Source organism: Falco biarmicus, chromosome 9 (genome assembly GCF_023638135.1).
Source record: "Falco biarmicus isolate bFalBia1 chromosome 9, bFalBia1.pri, whole genome shotgun sequence".
Taxonomy (NCBI): Eukaryota; Metazoa; Chordata; class Aves; order Falconiformes; family Falconidae; genus Falco; species Falco biarmicus.
Window position 1 is genome coordinate 27,751,965 of NC_079296.1, and position 19,284 is coordinate 27,771,248.

At 64.2% G+C, this 19,284-nt stretch overlaps 4 protein-coding genes across 5 annotated transcripts; 3 read left to right on the forward strand and 1 right to left on the reverse strand.

The window, feature by feature from the left end:
• The first annotated feature begins 294 nt into the window (after nt 1–294).
• On the forward strand, nt 295–3,121 carry ANKRD2 (ankyrin repeat domain 2). Its single transcript, XM_056352215.1, has 9 exons — nt 295–621; nt 1,006–1,119; nt 1,203–1,364; nt 1,553–1,660; nt 1,828–1,926; nt 2,132–2,230; nt 2,363–2,461; nt 2,747–2,845; nt 2,932–3,121. The coding sequence occupies exons 1-9, from the start codon at nt 550–552 to the stop codon at nt 3,034–3,036; spliced, it is 957 nt and encodes a 318-aa protein (XP_056208190.1). The 5' UTR covers nt 295–549; the 3' UTR covers nt 3,037–3,121.
• Nucleotides 3,122–3,871: 750 nt separating this feature from the next.
• Nucleotides 3,872–7,371, forward strand: HOGA1 (4-hydroxy-2-oxoglutarate aldolase 1). The gene is made up of 7 exons (XM_056351422.1): nt 3,872–4,154; nt 5,222–5,350; nt 5,428–5,555; nt 5,668–5,802; nt 5,984–6,080; nt 6,249–6,382; nt 6,941–7,371. Exons 1-7 carry the CDS (start codon nt 3,926–3,928, stop codon nt 7,088–7,090), a joined length of 1,002 nt encoding a protein of 333 aa, XP_056207397.1. The 5' UTR covers nt 3,872–3,925; the 3' UTR covers nt 7,091–7,371.
• A 70-nt stretch (nt 7,372–7,441) lies between these two features.
• MORN4 (MORN repeat containing 4) lies at nt 7,442–11,479 on the reverse strand. Of its 2 annotated transcripts, none has more exons than XM_056351419.1 (5): nt 11,141–11,479; nt 9,286–9,384; nt 9,040–9,154; nt 8,846–8,955; nt 7,442–8,694 (listed from the first exon to the last, which is right to left on the reverse strand). In XM_056351419.1, the coding sequence occupies exons 1-5, from the start codon at nt 11,466–11,468 to the stop codon at nt 8,546–8,548; spliced, it is 801 nt and encodes a 266-aa protein (XP_056207394.1). In that variant the 5' UTR covers nt 11,469–11,479; the 3' UTR covers nt 7,442–8,545. The 2 variants fall into 2 exon arrangements, with proteins under 2 accessions (XP_056207394.1, XP_056207395.1); XM_056351420.1 differs by having other exon boundaries at nt 9,286–9,499; nt 11,141–11,186.
• A 30-nt stretch (nt 11,480–11,509) lies between these two features.
• On the forward strand, nt 11,510–19,158 carry PI4K2A (phosphatidylinositol 4-kinase type 2 alpha). Its single transcript, XM_056351411.1, has 9 exons — nt 11,510–12,112; nt 14,617–14,817; nt 15,074–15,205; nt 15,290–15,443; nt 16,047–16,108; nt 16,559–16,658; nt 16,915–17,048; nt 17,339–17,398; nt 17,535–19,158. Exons 1-9 carry the CDS (start codon nt 11,651–11,653, stop codon nt 17,694–17,696), a joined length of 1,467 nt encoding a protein of 488 aa, XP_056207386.1. The 5' UTR covers nt 11,510–11,650; the 3' UTR covers nt 17,697–19,158.
• Nucleotides 19,159–19,284: the final 126 nt, after the last annotated feature.

The window sequence follows — 19,284 nt, forward strand, 5'->3', positions numbered from 1 at the left end:
ACCTCCCTTTGGGGTGGGCAGCAACCTCCCCCCCCCTCTAGGTGCCAGGGAGCCTTGGGTAATGCCTGCGGGTGATGCAGTATCTGGTTGCGTGGGGATGGGGTGTGGGGAGCATCCTGGCTGCCCAGGGTCAGTGGCACAAGACCCATGGGGTGACTTTGGACTGTGTACCCACTCTGCTGAGCCTCTCTGGACTGGCTGCTGCGAGCTGTGTGCACCCCAGCTCCCCATATCCAGCACGGGGGTCCCAGGCAGCCGGGGGCGGGGGGCAGGGGGGGGCAGTGGTCTCTTTAAGAGGGTGCAGGGCTGGGAGGTAAGCCAGGGCCACCAGAAAGCAGGAGGGTGAGCTCATGGCAAAGCTGCCCCAGTCATGTGGAGCAGCCACAGCTGTTGGTGCCCTTGGGCTGCGGGACGGAGGGGCCAGCGGCATAAAGCCCCGTGGCCAGCAGAGCCACCAGCAGCACCGGGAGCCGGGGCCAGGCACTCCTTGCCGGCGGTGGCGAGGAGGAGAGGCTGCATCCTGTGCGGCGCTGTGCACTGCTGGCAGACATGGAGCTGGATGTGCAACGGGCCAAAGAGCTCATCGAGCAGAAGCTGGCAGAGGAAGAGGAGGAGGAGAAGGTGGGTCCATAGGGCAGGGGGACCTGCCCGGGCTGCGGCAAGGACCTGCCTTGCACTGTGTCCACCATCAGGGACTTGGATGTGAGGAGGCTGGCACTGACCCTGCCATCCTGGGGGTTGCAGTAAGGTGGTCAAGGGCTCGCAGGGGTACCAGGTTCCCAAGCCGGGCGGGAGCTCTTGCCCATGGGGCAGAGCCAAGCAGCAGGCAGGCGACCAGCTTGGCAAGTAGGGCAGGTAGGCAAGATGCAAGTCAGGCATCCCATAGACTTCAGCAGAGAGCTGTGAGCCATGCCTAGAGCCATCTCCACTGGCTGGCTGGGGGTGGAAGCAGTGGGGATGCTCTATATCCAGCCAGGACCATGCAGCCCCTCTGTGCCCATGCAGCTACTCAAACGGGATGGTGCACTGGAGCCGCCAGCCGTGGAGCGGATGAGCACACCAGAGCTGGAGCAGGAGAAACGCTGTGGCCCCAGGAACAGGGGCCTCGAGGCCGTCAAGGTGAGGGGGTTTGGGGCACGGGGGAGCCAGGAGGTGGCAGAGCACAAAGAAGGCAAACGGGGCACTTGCCTGTCCCTCCTCAGGGCCAGGAGCGGGTGCGGAAGAGCTCGGTGGACCTGCGGCGGGAGATCATTGACGTGGGGAGTATCCAGCACCTCATCGAGCTCCGCAAGCAGCGCCGACAGCGACGTGAGGAGCGGGCGGCCACCCCTGAGCCCCCACCACCACCTGAGCCTCTGGAGATTGTACGCCATGGGGTCCTGGGGTGCAGGAGGGGGGCTGCTGGGGCAGAGGCTGGAGCCCCCATGAGCCAGTCCCCAGGTCACCCTGCCAGCCAGGGACCTCCCTGGGGAAGCAGGGCAGGGGGCCCCCAGTGTTGTCCCTTCTCCCGTGCCCCTGCTATGCCCCAGCCCTGAGCCTGTCCCACTGCCAGGAGGGTCCCGTGGAACCAGAGACCTTCCTGCGAGCTGCTGTCCAGGGCAAGATGCACATCATTGAGAAGTTTCTGGCAGATGGTGGCCCCCCTGACACGTGTGACGAGGTAGCATCCCCTGTGGCTGCTGGCCACCCCTCGCCAGCGCCCTGCCACCGTGCCCTGCCATGCCCCCTGGCAGGGGCTGGGACCTCCCAGGATAAGGCTGAGGGTTTGGCCAGGTGGGGCCAAGAGAGGATGGATCTGTCTGCCAATGTGGCACCTTATCCCTGCAGTTCCATCGCACCGCCCTGCACCGCTCCTCGCTGGAGGGACACACAGACGTCCTGCAGAAGCTGCTGGACAGCGGGGCCACCGTGGACTTCAGGGACCGGGTGAGGCTAGATCCTGCCCTGGCTCCGTGCTGGTCTGACCCTCTGGGTGTGGTGCAGCTGGAGCAACAGCAGGGCTGGGGTCCTGGCAGCAGAGCAGTGCTGTCCCCACCACCGAGGTGGCTGTGGGCAGGGATCTGCCAGCTCTACCCTGGCATGGGAATGGGGTGGAGGTGTCCCCCGCCGTGATTTTGCTCTGTGCACCCAGCTGGATTGCACTGCCGTGCACTGGGCCTGCCGGGGCGGGCACCTGGATGCTGTCAAGCTGCTGCAGGACCACGGGGCAGACCTCAACCTGAAGGACAAGGTGTGCAGGGCAGAGCCCAGGGGCACAGGGCTGTGTCCGGGGCATGGGCATGTCCCAGGGGACCAAGACTGACCCTGTGCTGGGTTAGCGGGGGTGGGCACTGATCTGGTGTTCATCTCCTCCCCGCTCAAGCTGCTCAGCACTCCCCTCCACGTGGCCACCCGGACTGGGCACCCTGACATTGTGGAGCACCTCATCCACTCTGGGGTGGACATCAACTCCCCAGACAGGGTGAGTGCTGCAGCCATGCAGCCAGCACTGAGGCGACAACACTGATCCCCCCTCCCTTGGCTGACCCCACCAGCGGCTCCCAGCAGCTGCAGCAGGGCACATCCAGACTCACATCTCTGCCCTGGGGTACTGGCAGCCACAGCCGGGGCTGGGGCAGACACTATCCTCCTTGTCCTAGCAAGGAGGTGGGTGTGCTGGGAACCAGGGAGCAGTGCTGGGGACAGGCAGGGCGTCCCTGTCCCCAGGCTTGGACCACGATCCCCAGCCAGGCTGTGTCTCTTGCAGGAAGGTGACACACCGTTGCATGACGCCACACGGCTCAGCCGCTACAAGATCATCAAAATGCTGATCCTGCATGGGGCTGACATGATGGCCAAGAACCAGGTGAGCAGGGGGCCAGCAGCGGGGCCATTTGCTGCCCCACCATGTTGCACCACCCAGCCCCAGCCTGTCTCTGCCTGCTCTTGCAGGCTGGCAAGACCCCGACGGACCTGGTGCAGCAGTGGCAGGTGGACACACGCCAGGCACTGGAGACCAAAGAGCAGCCGCAGGGGCAGACAGAGGTTCCCGCATGACAGTGCCAAGCAGAGACCAGGGACCGGGCTTGGCTCCAAGGAGCTGGATCCAGCCGAGACTTATTCATGTCAATAAAAGCCAGCGAAGAGCAGCGTTGGGCTCCGGGGGGCTGTGGGGCTGGGCAGCCTGCACTGGGGGCAACGGAGGTGGGGAAGCTGGGTTATCCAGGGATTATCCAGCAGCACGGACATGCCCTGCCTCCTAGCACAGAGACTTTAATGTCAGTGACACCATGGGGCAAGACACGAGTAGTTCAAGGGTGGGATTCCTTGCTGTGGAATGCCCTGCTTGCTCGCAGTGCTTCCAAGTCCCAGCTGGGTAGGCTCGGGGAGGAAAACTACACCAAGGGCAGCTCAGCCCAGTTCCACACTGTGCTGGAGGCTGGGGTTGTGCCAGAGGGCAGCAGTCATACACCTGCGGGGCTGCATGGTGGCATGTTCTCCCACTTCCCTGCTGAAGCCATCCCTTGGGGGACACAGTGGCCTCTTTGCAGGCTGGGTCACTTCTGCCAAGTGCAGTGCTCATTGCTCCCTACCCAGAAATGCTCCCACTCGCCCATTTACAGGAGACCCTACACCAACACCCAGAGCAGGTGAACCCTGCCCACAGCCCTGGGACTCCCGCAATGCCTGGTTCCCTGGTCAGAAGGATGGCTGTCAGGGCTGGCAAGCAGAAGGGAAAGAGCCACTGGTGCAGCTGGGGCTCACTCAGAGGGGTGCTGAGCTCCTCTGTCCGGCTCCTGGAGGGGCGTAGAACACCCTGAGCTCACCCAGTACCACCCCCTACATTGTCTGCCCAGCCGGGTCGCGAGTCCCTCACGTGCCCCGTCAAACATTAACAGCCCCTTGGCAGGGCAGGCAGCACGGCCAGCAGCAGCACCCAGCCACCATGGCGCTCAGCAGCCGCCTCGCCTTGCCCCTCCGGCCCACCCTGGCAGCTCTGCGCTGGGCAGCCCCCAGGCAGTGCCGGGGGCTCAGCACCCCCCAGGTACCAGGGCACACAATTGACCTTGGGGGCATCTTCCCACCCCTCACTACGCCCTTCTCACCCACGCAAGAGGTGGACTATACCCAGCTGGAGGGGAACCTGTGCCGATACGCCAGCATCCCCTTCCGAGGTAAGCGCTCCCCACTGCCCCTCTCCGCACAGGCTCCTGCCAGATCCCTGCCTGCCACAGAGGGTGTGTGGCAGCATGCTGGCAGCGTGCCACTTCCCAAAGGTGCTCAGCCTCCAGCTGGACTTTGCTCCAGGGCTGGCAGCCCCTCAGGTGACCACCTGGAGCCCTTTGCATGGCACATACCCAGGCACACGCGTGTGTCCTCACACAGACCCACCACACTCCAGTGCATGCTTGCATACCCGCTGCACGCGCATGCAGGCTTGCACCTACCTTCTGCCCCACACTTGGGCATGCTCACACAGATTCAGTGCCATGGGATGTTGATTGCCCAGGATGGATGGGAGGAGAGGGGCTGCAGGAAGAGGCTGGGGGTCACAGGGGTGTGCCCTGGGGTCTCCCCTCTTCTGACCAGGCTGATTCCAGGGCTGTGAGGGCAGACATGGGAGAGGGCACACCGCGGGTTGCAGAGCCCTGCCTGGGTGCCCAGCAGCGAGGAGGGGAGCGAGGGCGATGGGGGCACCTGGCACTTCCAGCGCCCTGGGGCTCTGGCTGCCCCAGCAGAGCCCAGCAGTGCCAAGCTGGAGCTGGCTTGCCTGCGTCCACAACACTGGCAGGGTCCCAAAGAAGGGGTCTGTGTGCCCTGGCTGGGGACAGGGCAGCACAGCCTGGCTGCAGGCACCAGTAAGTGCCTCACTAGCAGTGCTGTGTGGGGCCGTTTCTGGGGCCGGAGGTGGGCAGGCAGTGTATTCAGCCCACAGGGTGCATGCATGAAATGCATAAAGGTGCCTGGGTAGGGGATGGCACTGCCAGCGTTCAGTGGGGTGCAGGTGGGCGCTGCTGTCTGGGGGACATGCACCCACGTGTGCTCTTTAAGGGGGAGCCCAGGGCTTTCCGGGGCACCTGCAGGAGCCTCCTGGCCCACGGGGGCTGCTGGATGTGGGCATCAGGTTCCCTGGGTGCCTGGTACCCACTTGAGAGTGGGGTGTGGAGAGGTCAGGGATGGCCACCCTGTGGGCACCCTGCTCCTGTGCCCGAGCCCTGCCCTCCCCATGCTTGTGTTTCAGGGCTGGTGGTGCTGGGCTCCAACGGGGAGTACCCTTACCTGGCACCCCAAGAACGGCTGGAGGTGGTGAGCTGCGTGCGCCGGGCTTTGCCCAGGGACCGCCTGCTGCTGGCTGGCTCGGGCTGTGAATGTGAGTGCCTGTGTGGGCAATGCAGGGGCCATGTCATCCCCCCCCCGGCAGCCCTCACCACTCTGCCTCCTCCCCAGCTACCCAGGCCACCATCAAGATGACGGTCAGCATGGCAGAGGCAGGGGCTGACGTGGCACTGGTTGTGACACCCTGCTACTACCGGGGAGCCATGACCAGTGCTGCCCTGGTCCAGCACTACACAGAGGTGAGCCATGCTTGGTGCCTGCCAGCAGCTACAGCTGGGACAGCAGGATGGGGAGCGTGTCCTGCATGTCTCCAACCCACCCCAGCTGCTGAGCTCTGCCTGGCTGCTACAGGTCGCCGACGCATCCCCCATCCCCGTGGTGCTCTACAGTGTCCCTGCCAACACCAGCCTGGACCTGCCCTTGGAGGCTGTCCTCACCCTGGCTCAGCACCCCAACATCCTTGGAATCAAGGACAGCGGTGGGGACGTGAGTGGGGCAGGGTTTTCCCCGGGCTGGCTGCCACCAAACTTGGCCCCAAGCTGGGAACAAGCTGGGAATGGGAAGCTGGGAATTGCAGCCCTTCCCTAGGCCCCGGGGGTGCCAGCAGGAGCCCTGCAGAGGCGGGCAGGGTAATGCCTGCCCCAGGGCATGGCTCATCTCTTGCCAGATCACCCGCATAGGGCTGATGGTCCACAAGACACGGAAGGAGGATTTTCAAGTGCTGGCGGGATCGGCTAGCTTCCTGCTGGCAAGCTATGCCCTGGGTAGGTGCTGCTGCCCCTGCTCAGCTGGGGGCATGGGTTGCTGTCCTGGGGGCACTGGCAAGGACTGGCAGCTGGGGAGGGGGAGGCAGGCAGGGGCGGCGATGCCCAGGAGATGCTGGCTGGGCACGGTGCGCTGTGCTGGCTGCCAACGTGCCCTGGTGTCCCCAGGTGCCTCTGGGGGGGTCTGCGCCCTCGCCAATGTCCTGGGGGGCCCGCTGTGCCAGCTGGACCGCCTGTGCCGTGAGGGCGGCTGGCAGGAGGCCCGCGACCTGCAGCACAGGCTCATTGAGCCCAACGTGGCGGTGAGCAATCAGCACCCACCAGGGTGCTGCGGGGTGGGGGGCAGCAAAGGATGGAGGTCCCTGGGACTGCAGGGGGTGGAGTGCTGCTCCAGGGGGCACTGGATGGCACAGCACCCAGCTGGCAAGCTGAGCCGGGCTGGAGGTGGCGGGGTGGGAAATGCCAGCCCTGCAGTGCCAGGAACAGCGTGTCCGCTGGCAGTGGGCACCTGACTGGCCCCTGTGGGAGCCTTGCTGGCTATTTATAGGCAGTGATGGAGGGAAGACCTGCTCCTCCCTGGGCCCCCCATCCCACTACAGGTCCCAGCCACAAAGAGCCTGCCATGCCATAGGGATGCTCCCTTTCCTGGTCGTGCTCCACGTGCTCCGCACCCCCACCCCACGGTGGGCACTTCATGGGGGGCTGGAGCCACCCCACACCCTGCCCAGCCTTGCAGATCCACATGGGGGAGGGGCAGGAGTGATGGTGAGCAAGAAGCGGGCTTAGCAGGAGCAGGGCCCACAGTGCATGTCACCCTGTCTTATGGGAGCTGGTAAGTCCCCACACCCTCCATCCCACAGGTCACCCGCCGGTTTGGGATCCCAGGGCTGAAGAAGGCCATGGAGTGGTTTGGCTACTACGGGGGTCCCTGCCGTGCACCCCTGACCCTGCTGAGCCCCTCCCAGGTTGAGGAGCTGAGGAGCACCTTCAGTGCCAACGGCTGGTTATGATGGGTTGCCCCCCTGCCCCTTCCCACGCTCGAAAGGCAGGGGAGCCAGGGACTTGGGGAGCTGGGGACATGGTGGGGACCCTGGGATGTGGCCAGGAGAAAGCCACCCATCTCACTCCTTCCTGCTGGACAGGGCTGCCCTAGGCAGAATGGGTAAGGGGGACACCCAGCACTCCTTGGCCACCCTCGCACCTCTGCCAGCCCCTGGGGTCCCACTGTCCCCACCTGAGAAGGGATGGATCCCGGCACTGTGACCTGCAAATAAACCTGCTGGCCCCGCTCTGTCTGCAGTCCTGCCCATGTGAGCAGCCCCCGACCTGGTCCCTGCTCCCAGCAAAAAGGACACAGCCCAGGCGTTTGGCAATGTGGTTTACTCAGCTGAGGCCCGTGCAGGCAGCAGCACAAGGCAGGGTCACACAAGGCACGGGACCGGTGCGGGCAGACACCAGCAGGGAGGGCACGGCCCCTGCAGCCCGCCACAGGCAGACCTCCGTGCTGCAGCCAGCCACACCGCACCAGGGGTGAAGGTGAGCACACAGGTCGGAGATGGATGCACGCAGGGGGCAAGGCGAGGAGCTGCGTGCTCCCTGCCCACCCTGCCTACACATTTACCATACCCCTATTGCGTCCTGGCCTGCCCTGGCCCCCCATGCAGCAAGGGCTCATGCCCCTCTTCCCAGGCTCTGGCTGACCCTGCTCCTTGCTCACCGTCGCTCCTGCCCTCCTGCAGCATGCAGCAGATATGGGCCCGGGTAGGCGTCCCCCCATCCCCCTTGGTGGGGATGCTGCTACAGGTGTCCCCAAGGCAGTGGGCAGGCTGGATTGGCACAGGGATGAGGGGGACACAGCCCACCAGCTGGCCTGGAGAGCAGGCTGGGTCCTTCGGGGCACCATATCACCCTGCCCAGGGCATGTGGGGGAGATGGCCGTGGGGTGCCAAGAGATGGCTCAGAGATGTGGGTGAGGGCCATGGGGTGCCCGTGGTGCCCGTCCTGTCTTGGGACCAGGGTAGTAAAGTGGGCCAGGAGCTGCCCCTCTGCGGGTGCGTGGTCCAGCCAGCAGCCCCTGGCCAAGGCACCCTGGCTGCGGGGTCAGGGCCCAGCCCCTACTCCCCTGCTCCATCCTCTGCATCAGGCTAGCAGCCCTGGTGGTCCACAGTCTTCCTGGGGAGCAGATGGGCCAAGTCCCGGCCACCTTGTCCCCCCCTGCTGCTCTGGCAGGTGCCAGGGCTATAGCCAGAGAGAGAAGGCACCATGGCTGCCCTAGGGCACTTGGGTGGAGAGCAGAGGGCCTCATCCCCCCCCAGCGGCAGGCGTTTGGCAGGGGGCGACTCGGTGGTGAGGAGGACAGGGGGACACCCAGCTGTGCCACATCCCTGCTCCAGGGCCAGCGGGGCCAGCCAGTGCCCAGTGGGGAGGGGCGGGCCTGCTGCAATGGGAGAGGATGTGGGGCACCATCATGCTGTCAGGTTGTGGGCAGACTTGGAGGCACACTGGGCCCGCTGGATGATGGCTGGGCACTTTTCCCGCCGGAGCAGCTTGTTGTTCTCAAAGAAGCCCTCGTTGCGGGGCACCCCATGGGAGCCATCAGGGAAGGTCAGGAGACCTGAGGAGAGGAGGAAAGGGCTAGCAGTGAAGGAGCAGGGAGCAGCACCCCCCAGGGCTGGGGGGACAAAATGGGAGATGCTGGATGGGGCTGTGCTGAGCTAGGGCCGCACAGGGCTGTGGCTGCCTGCACCGTGCCACCGGGCACTCACCAAAGCCGTACACACGCCCGCCTTTGAACTCGCCCTCAAAGGTCATGTTGTCGCAGCGGGTGAAGACGCCGACGCCATTGAACTTGCCCTGCACAAACTCCCCCTCGTACCTGCACGGGAGGAGCTCCTGAGGCAGCAGCTCCCTGCAGCAGTGGGGATGCCCGGGGGGGTGTACGCAGGGGTGCCGTGCTCACCTGGAGCCGTCAGAGAAGGTGAGCACGCCGCAGCCGTGGAAGAGCCCATTCTCAAAGTGCCCCACGTAAGCGGTGCCATCAGCAAATGTCAGCTGCCCAACGCCATGCCTGCGACCTAGGGAGGGGCAGAAACAGGCAGCACTGGAGAGACGAAGGCAGGATCTGCTCCAGCATGATGCTGGGCAGGGGCTAGGGGCTGCTTGGCCCCCAGCACAGGCAGCACCATCCCCTCCTGCCCTGTCTCACCTTCCTTCCACTCGCCGCGGTACTCCTCCCCATTGGAGTAGGTGAAGGAGCCTTTGGTGAGGGTCATGGCGACAGCCTCCAAGTAGCGCAGGGCAAGAGCTGGCAGGGACAGGCACAGAGGGCTGTTGCTGGGCGAGGGGAGCAGGCTGGCTCACCCAGAGCCCCCGTGTCCCCTTGACTCACGGAGAGGCACACGTCTTCCCTGGGAACAGCTCTGCTGGGGCACGCTGCAGATGAGGGGGTGACCGCAGGAGCACGGCCACCCTGCTCTGCCTCTGAAACCCCAGCCGCTGGGTTCGGGTTGCTGCCTGCCCCACTGCAGGGCTCAGGGAGATGTGAGCCCACAGGGGGTCACAGCCCCGTGAAATGTGAGCGAGCAGCAGGAAGGGGAGCATGGCAGGAGCTGGCTGCCTCTGGCACAGCTTCCCAGCAGGACCCAAGGGGTCCTGCACCATGGCAGACTCAGGCCAGGGACTGCTGTCAGCTCTGCTGAGGTAGTACCAGGAGGAAAACATTTTGGAGAGGAGATGCTTGCTGTGTTGTGCTTGGTGCCGGCTTTTCAGGGGAGGGTGCAGAGAGCTTGTGGGGTTTCCAGCTCCAGCATCAGGGATGGGCAGGCCTAGTTCACTCCCCAGGGACGGATAGAGTGGCTGCTTCCCCTATGAGGGACAGCAGAGAGAGCACCCTGGGGCTCCAGGGCCTGGCTTGGCTACCAAGGGTTTGCAAACTTGCCGGTAGCCCCCAGAGCCCTGCACACCCCCAGAGCCGCTGCCACACAGCACAGCCCTCCCCAGCACACTGGGAAGGCACCAGCATGGAGACAGCCCCGCAGACGGGCTGGGCACTGCCTCTCCAGCACCTCCAGGTGCTGCTCAGGCAGTGCCTGTGGCAGGAAGGGGCTCCCTGCTCCCAAAGGGGGTGTCCCTGCTCACACCTAGCCATGCGTCCCCGGAGAGATAGGTGCTGAGCCACGCTAACCAGCTGGATACAGTGCCCGGGAGCACAGCAGGGAACTCTCTTTGTGTCCAGAGGAGAAATGGCCCCCAGCCAAGCCGAGCGGCGACTGAACAGTGCTCTCTGCTGATGGCAGGGACCAGGAGCTCAGCGCCGGCTCCCCAGCCCGCAGCCTGCCCAGGACCTCCGGGGACCCCCCTGCAGCGCCAGGAGGAGGAGAGGGGGGTGCTGGCAGGGGCTGTGAGCACCTGCTGCGGGGAGGGGTCCCCCCACCAGCACGGCCTGTGCCTGCACCTGTGACTCCATCCCGGGGACTCCAAACAACATTTGCCCTGTGAGCAACCCAGCCTGCCTCCCAGCTGGGGGTGCCCCGCTCCCGGCACCCACCCACCCCAGAGCCCTGCATGCACGGGCCCACAGCAAGCGGGGGCGATGCCCGCAGCACAGCCTGAGCCCTGCACACCGCCGCCCCGAGCCCCACCACCCGCCCGGGCCACACACCCACGGGCTGGAGCACGCGGGACGGGGGGCGAGGGGTGCACGACCTCGCTGGGTCATACGCCTCAGGGCAACGCACCCACGGGGGACACATGCACGCCCTACCCGGGCAGCGCGCCCAGAGGTGGCGATCGCACTCTCGGCTGATGCATGCACACCCCGCTGTACCAATGCCCCGCCGTGTCCATGCACCCACGGCGATGTATGCGCTCCCCACCGGGTCCAGGCACGCGCGGCGGGTGCACCCACGGGCGGTGCATGCACGCCCCAGCGGGTCCGCGCGCCCAGGGGCGGTGCACGCGCGCCCCACCGGCACACCCGCGGCGATGCCCGCAGGCCCGATGCCTGCCCAGGGGCGGTGCGGGCGGGCCGGGCGGCGCAGGGACCCGCGGCCCGCGCTCACCTGGCTCCGCACTCGCCGCCCGCACCGTTCCCCACCCTGGTCCCGCCGAGGGGCGGCGCCGCGGCCACCTCCCCTGCCAGCTCCCCGCCCCGCCGGGCGGGGCCACGCCGCCAGCGTCCATCCCCGCCCGCCGTTGGCTGTCTCCACGGCAACCGCTAGCAACGCAGCTGCTCATTGGCCAGCTCCGCAGCACGCCCTCGCCTGCCGCCATCTTCGTGCGGGGCGAGGCGGTGTCCTCCCCGAGCGGGCTGGCAGCGGGGCGGCGCCCCCGCCCTGCCGCCATCTTTTCGAAGGGCAGCAGGGGGCGCCACCGCTCCGTTGCGGCCATCTTTGTGCGGGGCGCCGGCGCCGGCCCCCTCGCCGGGGGGGCCGGCGGACCCCGCCGCGGCCCGGCGGTGCGGGGCGCCTCCGGGTGCGCCTCGCCCGGCGTCGCAGCTGCAGCCGGCCCCGCGGCGGGCGCGGCTCACACGGCCCCGCCCGGCCGGGGCGTGGCGGGGGGCGGAGCGGCCGATGGGGCGCGGCGGCGCGCTGACGCGGACGGCGCGGCGGGGCCGGGCGGGCGCGATGGACGAGACGAGCCCGCTGGTTTCGCCGGAGCGGGCGCAGGGCCCCGACTACGGGCTGCCGGGGGGCGCCGTGCGCGCCCTCCCGCCCGCCGCTCCGCTGCCGCCGCCGCCTCCGCCCTCCCCTCCCGGCTCCCCCGGCGGCCGCGACCGCGAGCGGCAGCCGCTGCTGGAGCGCGGGGCGCGGGGCCCGGCGGCGGCGCAGGCCCAGGCGCAGGCCCAGGCGGCGGCGCAGGCGCAGGCCCAGGCGGCGGCGGCAGCGGCGCAGCGGGAGCGGAACGACTTCCCCGAGGACCCCGAGTTCGCCGAGGTGGTGCGGCGGGCCGAGCTGGCCAGCGAGCGCGGCATCTTCCCCGAGCGCATCTCGCAGGGCTCCAGCGGCAGCTACTTCGTCAAGGACCCGCAGGGGGTGAGCCGGCCCGGGCCCTCCTGCCCGCCGCGGGGGTGGCCCGCCGCTCCCCGAGGTCTGCTGGCCGGGAGGGGGGCGCTCCCGGGGCAGCGGGGGGTGACTGGCCTGGGGGGGGGCTGGCGGCAGCGGCTGGAGCCGCCCGACCCGGGCTTCCCCGGGGAGAAGCGCGGTGGGGCCGGCGGCGAGAGCGGGCGGCGGCCGTGCCCAAGGAGAAGGGCCGCCCTCCGCCCCGGGCCTGTGCAGCTGCGTCCCCTGACCGCGGTGGCTCCAGCTGGGACTGGGAGCTGGGCTGGGTTTTGGCCTGCGAGGCAGGAGGGAGGCGTCTCCTCTGTGGCTGCGCGCTCGATATAGTCGAGGCAAAGGTCTCGACACCCAGCTGGTCCGCTCCGGGTCTGGCCAGCTGTGTGGCAGCTGTGCCCGTGCCGCTGGCTCCATATGAGCACAGCACTGGGCGGCTTGTCTTGTGACCTGTGGTGCCCAGCCCCATTATCTGAGCTGTTGCTGCTTCCCATGACTCCCTCTCCACATGTGTGCTGGGATGCTTCCTGGGAAGCAGACCTGGGCTCGTTGGTCTCTGGTGTGCCCTAGTTTTCCTGCTCCAGGTGGAGCCTGGCTTCTGGGAGCTGCGGCTGTCAGGTCCCAGCTGAGCTGGCAGGCTCTGGGGCAATACATGCTTCCTCTTCCTGCACCCCTGCTATGTTCCTGCTCCTTCCAGTTGCCCAATATGAGACGTGGTGTCACTGGGGTAGGCAGCTGGATGAGCTATCTGGAGGTGGCAGGGCAGAGGCTGCCTGACTGTAGGAGACTTGAGCTTGGCGAGGGCCAGTGGAGGATGCATGCGAGGAGCTAAAGTCTGTATATTTCTGGCCATGTCACCTGGCAGGTCCCCCAGACTGTCCTGCTGTCATTAAATGTGGTGTGTGCGTAGTTTCTGTGGCTGCTGCCCAGGGTTACCAAAACTTCCCTGCTGCTGGCATGGGAGAGAGTGCAGCATACTGCTGTGGCAGGCAGGGCGCGAGGGAACTCAGGGAAAAAACTTTTCTTGTGTCTTCTTCTCTCTGGGTTGCTGGGGCTTGAGCTGTCCCAGCTGGGATGTGCTTCCTCTGCCTTGCAGAAAACAAGCAGACCTGTTTTCCCTGCCAGCACTCCTCCTGGCACAGGTCTGTTTAGAAGGGGATGCTGTGCTGCCAGGCCTCTGGCCTCTGCTTCTGCACTGTCCCGCCTGGCTAGGCCTTGTTCTACTGGATTAGCTCCTCAGAGCACACGATTCTGCTTTCAGAGCTCCCAACAAGCCTCTTGCAGGCTTGTATCCAAGGACGTGTTGGCAGTCATTTGCCTTCACGTGGGGCTGATGAGGGAATTGCCTTCCTGCCTGCCCAGGGGAAGTGGCTCCTCCGTGTGATCTGTGGGTGGCTGAAGCGGTCCTGTTCCCTCAAACCCTTCCTCTCTTCTGGTGAACAAACCCCTGTTCCTGCTTGCCCTGGGCTGGCTTCTGGCCCCTGGCAGACTGGGATTGCACTGGGGTCCCCTGCTGAGGTGCTGGGACTCACGTCCCACTTACATATTGTGGTAGGAGCTTGGCTTGGGGAAATGCCACCCGCTCAGGCCAGGGCCAGCACCAGCCATGGGGAGGAGGGCTGGTCACACATGCTGCTGAGTCACCCCAGAGCAGGGACTTCCAGCCTGGAGCTACTGTGCAGTCCCCCAGGGAAGCCTGGCCTGTGGGGGCAGGTGGCCTTGCTCCTGTCCTGACCCTTGTCTCAGTTGTGTGTCTTGGTAGTGCTGGTTTGGTGATAGTGCAGCACCTAGCACAAGGCTTCTGTGCCCCTTTCAGCAATGGAGTACTTGTGCTGGTGTCCCCTCTACTGGGTTGGTGTGTGTGAGACTGGATTGAGGGGCTGGTGGCTGGTTTGGAGCTGTCAGAACCCTCTTGCCCACTGTATACCCATAGAGCCAACCACTCTGCTGTCTCTAGCTGGCCCACCAAGCACAGAGCCCTGGGCTCCCTGGGAGTCCTCCAGCTGCTCAGCTGTTCTGGTCCTCCTCTGATCAGTTTGGGATCAGCTCCATTCAATGGATTTTGGAGCGAGGGCAGGGGTTGCTATCTTCCTCTCCTGTGTGGACGTAATGAGTGGTGGGAAGCAGCAGCTCTTCCCAGCCATCCAAAGGTTGCTGGGATGGAACTGGGATGTTTACCAGGGGGCAGCAGCATCACTGGTGTCTTTTGGGACAAGGAGGGTGTGTGAACTGGGTATGAAGGTTGTTTGGGCAGCACCCTGCTCTCATGGGATGGGGCACTGACTGGGGAAGGGTCCCTTCCAGCCCCTGCCTGCCTCTCTCCCAGGAGCTGTGGGGTCTTCTTGGTCCCAGGGGCTAGTTATTGCCCCAGTGAGGGGCTGTTCTGGGCCCATTTCTGAGTGTCCCCGCTGAGGGCTGGCTTGGAGGGGAGTGTCCCGACTGCCAACTACTTTAAGTCAGCCCTCCTCTCTTTCTCCCACTCACAGAAAATCATTGGTGTCTTCAAGCCCAAGAATGAGGAGCCGTACGGGCAGCTGAACCCCAAGTGGACCAAGTGGCTGCAAAAGTTGTGCTGCCCATGCTGCTTTGGGAGAGACTGCCTTGTCCTCAACCAGGGTTACTTGTCGGAGGCGGGCGCCAGCCTGGTGGACCAGAAACTGGAACTCAGCATTGTTCCTCGCACGAAGGTGAGGGGACAGCTGCTGGGATCTTGTCCCAGGGAGGCTTTTATCTGCTTCTGCACAGCTCTGCTTGTGCCTTGTCTTGTGGCACTGCTCGCCTCAGATGTGTATTGAGAACTCTGGACCGGGACTGCTCCTGCCGAAGCCATGGGGATCCTCATGCTGGGCAGAGTCACGGGAAATACTGTGTCTTGGTTTTATCAGCCAGTCCTGTGGCAATTGCCAGGTGCCCCTGCTGACATCTGCACTCCTGTCCCTCCAGGTGGTGTATCTAGCCAGTGAGACCTTTAACTACAGTGCCATTGACAGGGTGAAGTCCCGAGGGAAGAGGCTGGCCCTGGAGAAGGTGCCGAAAGTCGGCCAGCGCTTCAACCGCATTGGTTTGCCGCCCAAGGTAGGGCTGCTGGCCTCTGCACCTGCCTCCTGCTGCTGCTTCTTCCTCTGTGGCCTCCTGTAATGCAGCTTCTCCTTGCTTCAGGTGGGCTCCTTCCAGCTGTTTGTGGAAGGCTACAAGGATGCTGACTACTGGCTGCGGCGGTTTGAAGCTGAGCCACTCCCAGAGAATACCAACCGGCAGCTGCTGCTGCAGTTCGAGCGGCTGGTGGTGCTGGACTACATCATCAGGAACACCGGTAGGGCCAGCTGCCTGGCGTGAGACACTGCCTGCTCCTTCACGTCCTGCCAGCTGGAAAAAAGGGAGGGGGGCAGGGACTTGGCATCTCTTCCCGGCATCCAAAACTCCTCTCAACACCACTTGGTTGCTGCCAGGTGGCAGCTGCCTCTGGGTAGAGTGCAGCTGCTGTGGCTGTCCACCACTGTGGCTGTGCTCTGGATGCTGGCCTGCATTCTGGGAGGTCTGGATCCAGCACAGTGCTAGAATGAAAGTTTGCTAGTTGTGGTTGTGAGGATCCAGGGACATCTGGAGATTCAGCACCTGACTGTGCCTCAGTATCCCATCTCATGCTGAGCTTCTGAGCTCCTGCCAGGCTGGAAAGGGTCGAGGTAGCTCACAAGAGAAAAGTCCCAGAGTGCTAGGGATATGTGGACCTCTCCGGTCTCCAGAGCTGGTTGTGTGGAGGTTGATGTGGCTTCCCAGGCCTGCAGCAAGCTCAAGGGCTCTGTGCTAGAGTTTGGGCCTAAAACTGGTCATCTGGGTCAGAGGAGGAGTGATTTTCTGCCCGGTGGTGGTGCAGGCAGACCGTGGTGCTGACACAGCTGGTTTTATCTCCCTTCAGATCGGGGCAATGACAACTGGCTCATCAAGTATGACTGTCCCCTGGACAGCGCTAGCGTGCGGGTGAGTAGCATTTCCCAGGTCGTGGCTCCACAGGCAGCTCTATTCCTGCAAGCTGCCTGTGTGGCAGACAAGCTGGGAATTTCCTAGCTGGCTTGGGTTTCTGAACATTTGGAGGCCTGATCTTATCTCCTGGGCCTTTCGTTGCCCTCTGTGTCAGTGGTTTGTGTCCTAGTGGGACTTTGTGAGGAGGCAGATGGGCTCTAGGGGAGAAGATGGTGTTGCTGGACCTGTGCATCCTTGGGGTGAGGCCTGTCGGGGGAGCAGCTTTGTCCCCTTCCCACACAAAGCAGATGGTGTTTCCCTGCGGGCCAGGGGCCGTACTATGGGCAAGAGGCTGCTGTGCCTCTGCGGTAGCCAGGGCAAAGATCCTGGCAGTGGGGCTGCAGGTTGTGAGAGGGGGACTGTTCCTGCTGGGGTAGCCTCCTTGTGACATGCTCCGCTTCCTTCCAGGACAGCGACTGGGTGGTGGTGAAGGAGCCCATCATCAAGCTGGCTGCTATTGACAATGGTTTGGCCTTTCCCTTGAAACACCCGGACTCCTGGAGAGCATGTGAGTCCCTCAGGCTGTGCCAGGGCACTCTGACAAGCTGTACAACTCTGTGCTCCAGCATCCTCCTTAAGGGCTGGAGAGGGCTGGGGCTGTCCCTCTGCAAACATTCTGGGTTTGTGGGCAGCTCCACCTCAGCACAGGCTGTAGGAAACGAGTGTTAGACCCTGTGTCCCAAATTCAGGTGATCTGGCAGCCAGGACATGTGGCACCATCCTTTGCCTTCCCCAGCTCTAATGTCTCCTGCTTCCTCCCACAGATCCGTTCTACTGGGCATGGCTGCCCCAGGCCAAAATCCCCTTTTCACAGGAGATCAAGGACCTGATTCTTCCCAAGATCTCAGACCCCAACTTTGTCAAGGACCTAGAGGAAGATCTGTATGAGCTCTTCAAGGTGAGCTAGGGGAGTGGATGAGGATGCTTCAGGAGGAAGGAAAGTGGGGTTGGTGTTGGGGAGCTCCCTGTCAAGGCTACAGGGGACAGAAAGGTGGCCAAGCTCCTGACTGTTTCTGGGCTGAGGCATAGCAGGGTTATCCCTCTGCCACCCGCTGAAGATTCAGTGTGGGGAGAAGCAGGAAACCCGTGGGACAGGAGGAGGGAAGCTTGCTTGGGGAATAGACATCTCTTACATGGGTGTGGGGCAGCAGGAGAAACCCACTGTGTTATCTGCTCTGTCTTTTGCAGAAAGACCCTGGCTTTGACAGGGGACAGTTTCACAAACAGATTGCTGTTATGAGAGGCCAGGTAAGCTGTGCGTAGGGAAGGCAGATGAGTGAGGTGTGGAGCCTTGTCTTGCCTGTGTGGCAGGAAGGGCGCAGGGGGGGACAGTCTCTGTTGGTCCGGCAGGGCAGCTCAGGCATTGCTCTGTTGTGTCTGACAGATCCTGAACCTGACTCAGGCGCTGAAAGACGGAAAGAGCCCCCTGCACCTGGTTCAGATGCCACCCGTGATTGTGGAAACAGCACGTTCCCACCAGCGCACTGCCAGCGAGTCCTACACGCAGAGCTTCCAGAGCCGGAAGCCTTTCTTCTCATGGTGGTAGCTGTGGGAGCCGTGAGCAGGGCTTGGCCGCCTTGGACTAGCACTGCGAGAGGAGCTGGGCCACTGCTGGCTCCTGTGGCTGGGACTCGACCTTCTGGGTAGAGCGAGCAGGTGCGGCTGGAGGAACCTGCAGCTGAACTGGAGGAGCCAGGCAGGTTGGGCACGGCCTCTCCTCAGCTCCGTTGGAGCTTGGTGCCCTGCCTGGGGCAGAGCCCAGGGGGTGGTGTGGGAATCTGCTGGGAGCCATGGTGTGGTGGGACCCTGCCCCTGCCTCCCTTCCTTGGCCTGCGTGCAGTTCTGAGCGCCCCTGCGTGGGGCTGGGATGAGCAGGCTGCCCTGGCCAGGATCCGTCCAGCCCTTTACACTAGCCACTGGCCCTTTTCTTCCCCGCTATGCCAGCTGCTGAGCTGGGAAGGTCTGTAGTGGCTATGCCTCCCTCCCTTTCCCTGAGGATTTGCTGTACTCCTCCACTGTCCCTCTTCTGCCCCAACCCTGTGCACGCTGCTTTCCTCAGGGGGAGTTCCTGCTGCCCACTGGTGCAGTGGGGACCGCAATGAACGGCTGTTCTCTGGCTGGGGGCTTGAGGAGGGGATAGAAGGGACAACTCATGGGGCTGGTTTGGGTGCTGTTAGGCACTAAGGAGAAAGAGGTGCTGGTTTGTCCTTGTGAAGAGCAGGCAGCTCTGGGAGGGGCTGTAGCTTAGTGCCTGCCCTGTGGGAGCCCCCACCTCCAAGCTGGAGAGGGCTGAGGGTGGGTGCAAGCACCCTCTCTCTCTCTGCTGCCCCAGTCCATCCCTCCTGGGTCTCCATGGCTGCTCTTGCTTGGCTTTTGCCCCTGCTCCCAGCAAGCCCCCTGGCTGCTGTGCAGCCAGCATGGTGCCAGCCTTGTCTGTGCCTAGAGGCCCCCTGAGGGGCAGGGGGCTGCTGGGGAAGAGCCAGAAGGGCTCTTCTACTGCATGGGTGGGAGGTGTGATGGGAGCACTGGGGGGCCAGCATGGGCTCCTGGCTGCCCCGGTGCTGACAATCTCGCAGGCCTGCTGTGGGTGGGTGAGGCACCGAGCCACTCTCTCTCCAGAAGCTGCTGAGCTTGCATTGTATAAAACGGTACCAGGGCTGCTGCCTGCATCTGCTTGCCTTGAGCTGCGGTTTCTCTTGCTGCTGGGGGAAACTGGTGTTGGGTCTCACTGTCCTGCCAGCCCATCTTTGCGGGGAGCAGAACACCAGGTGGGTTGGAGCTTTGGTGGTTGAGCCTGGGAGGGGAGAGCAGGTCCCTTGTCTCTAGCACCGCGAGGGGGCTCGGCCCTGGCTGTGCAAGCACAGGGTGGGCAGCAGCAAGACCCCAGCTCCCCGGCCGGACCCAGCTGCATCTCTGACTGATCCAAAATGTATTGTTCTAATGCACTGTAGAAATGTATGTAATGTATTTAAACCATGCAACCGTCTGAATAACAGAGCTGCTGTTCAGCTGGCTACCTCCACGTCTCCCACAGCACCCCGGAGTGGGTTGGGGCTGTGCCCCTTGCACCGGGTCCAGTACAACGGCCTGGACAAAGGTCCTGCCGCGTTGCGGAAAGGCCGGCAGTTGGTAGG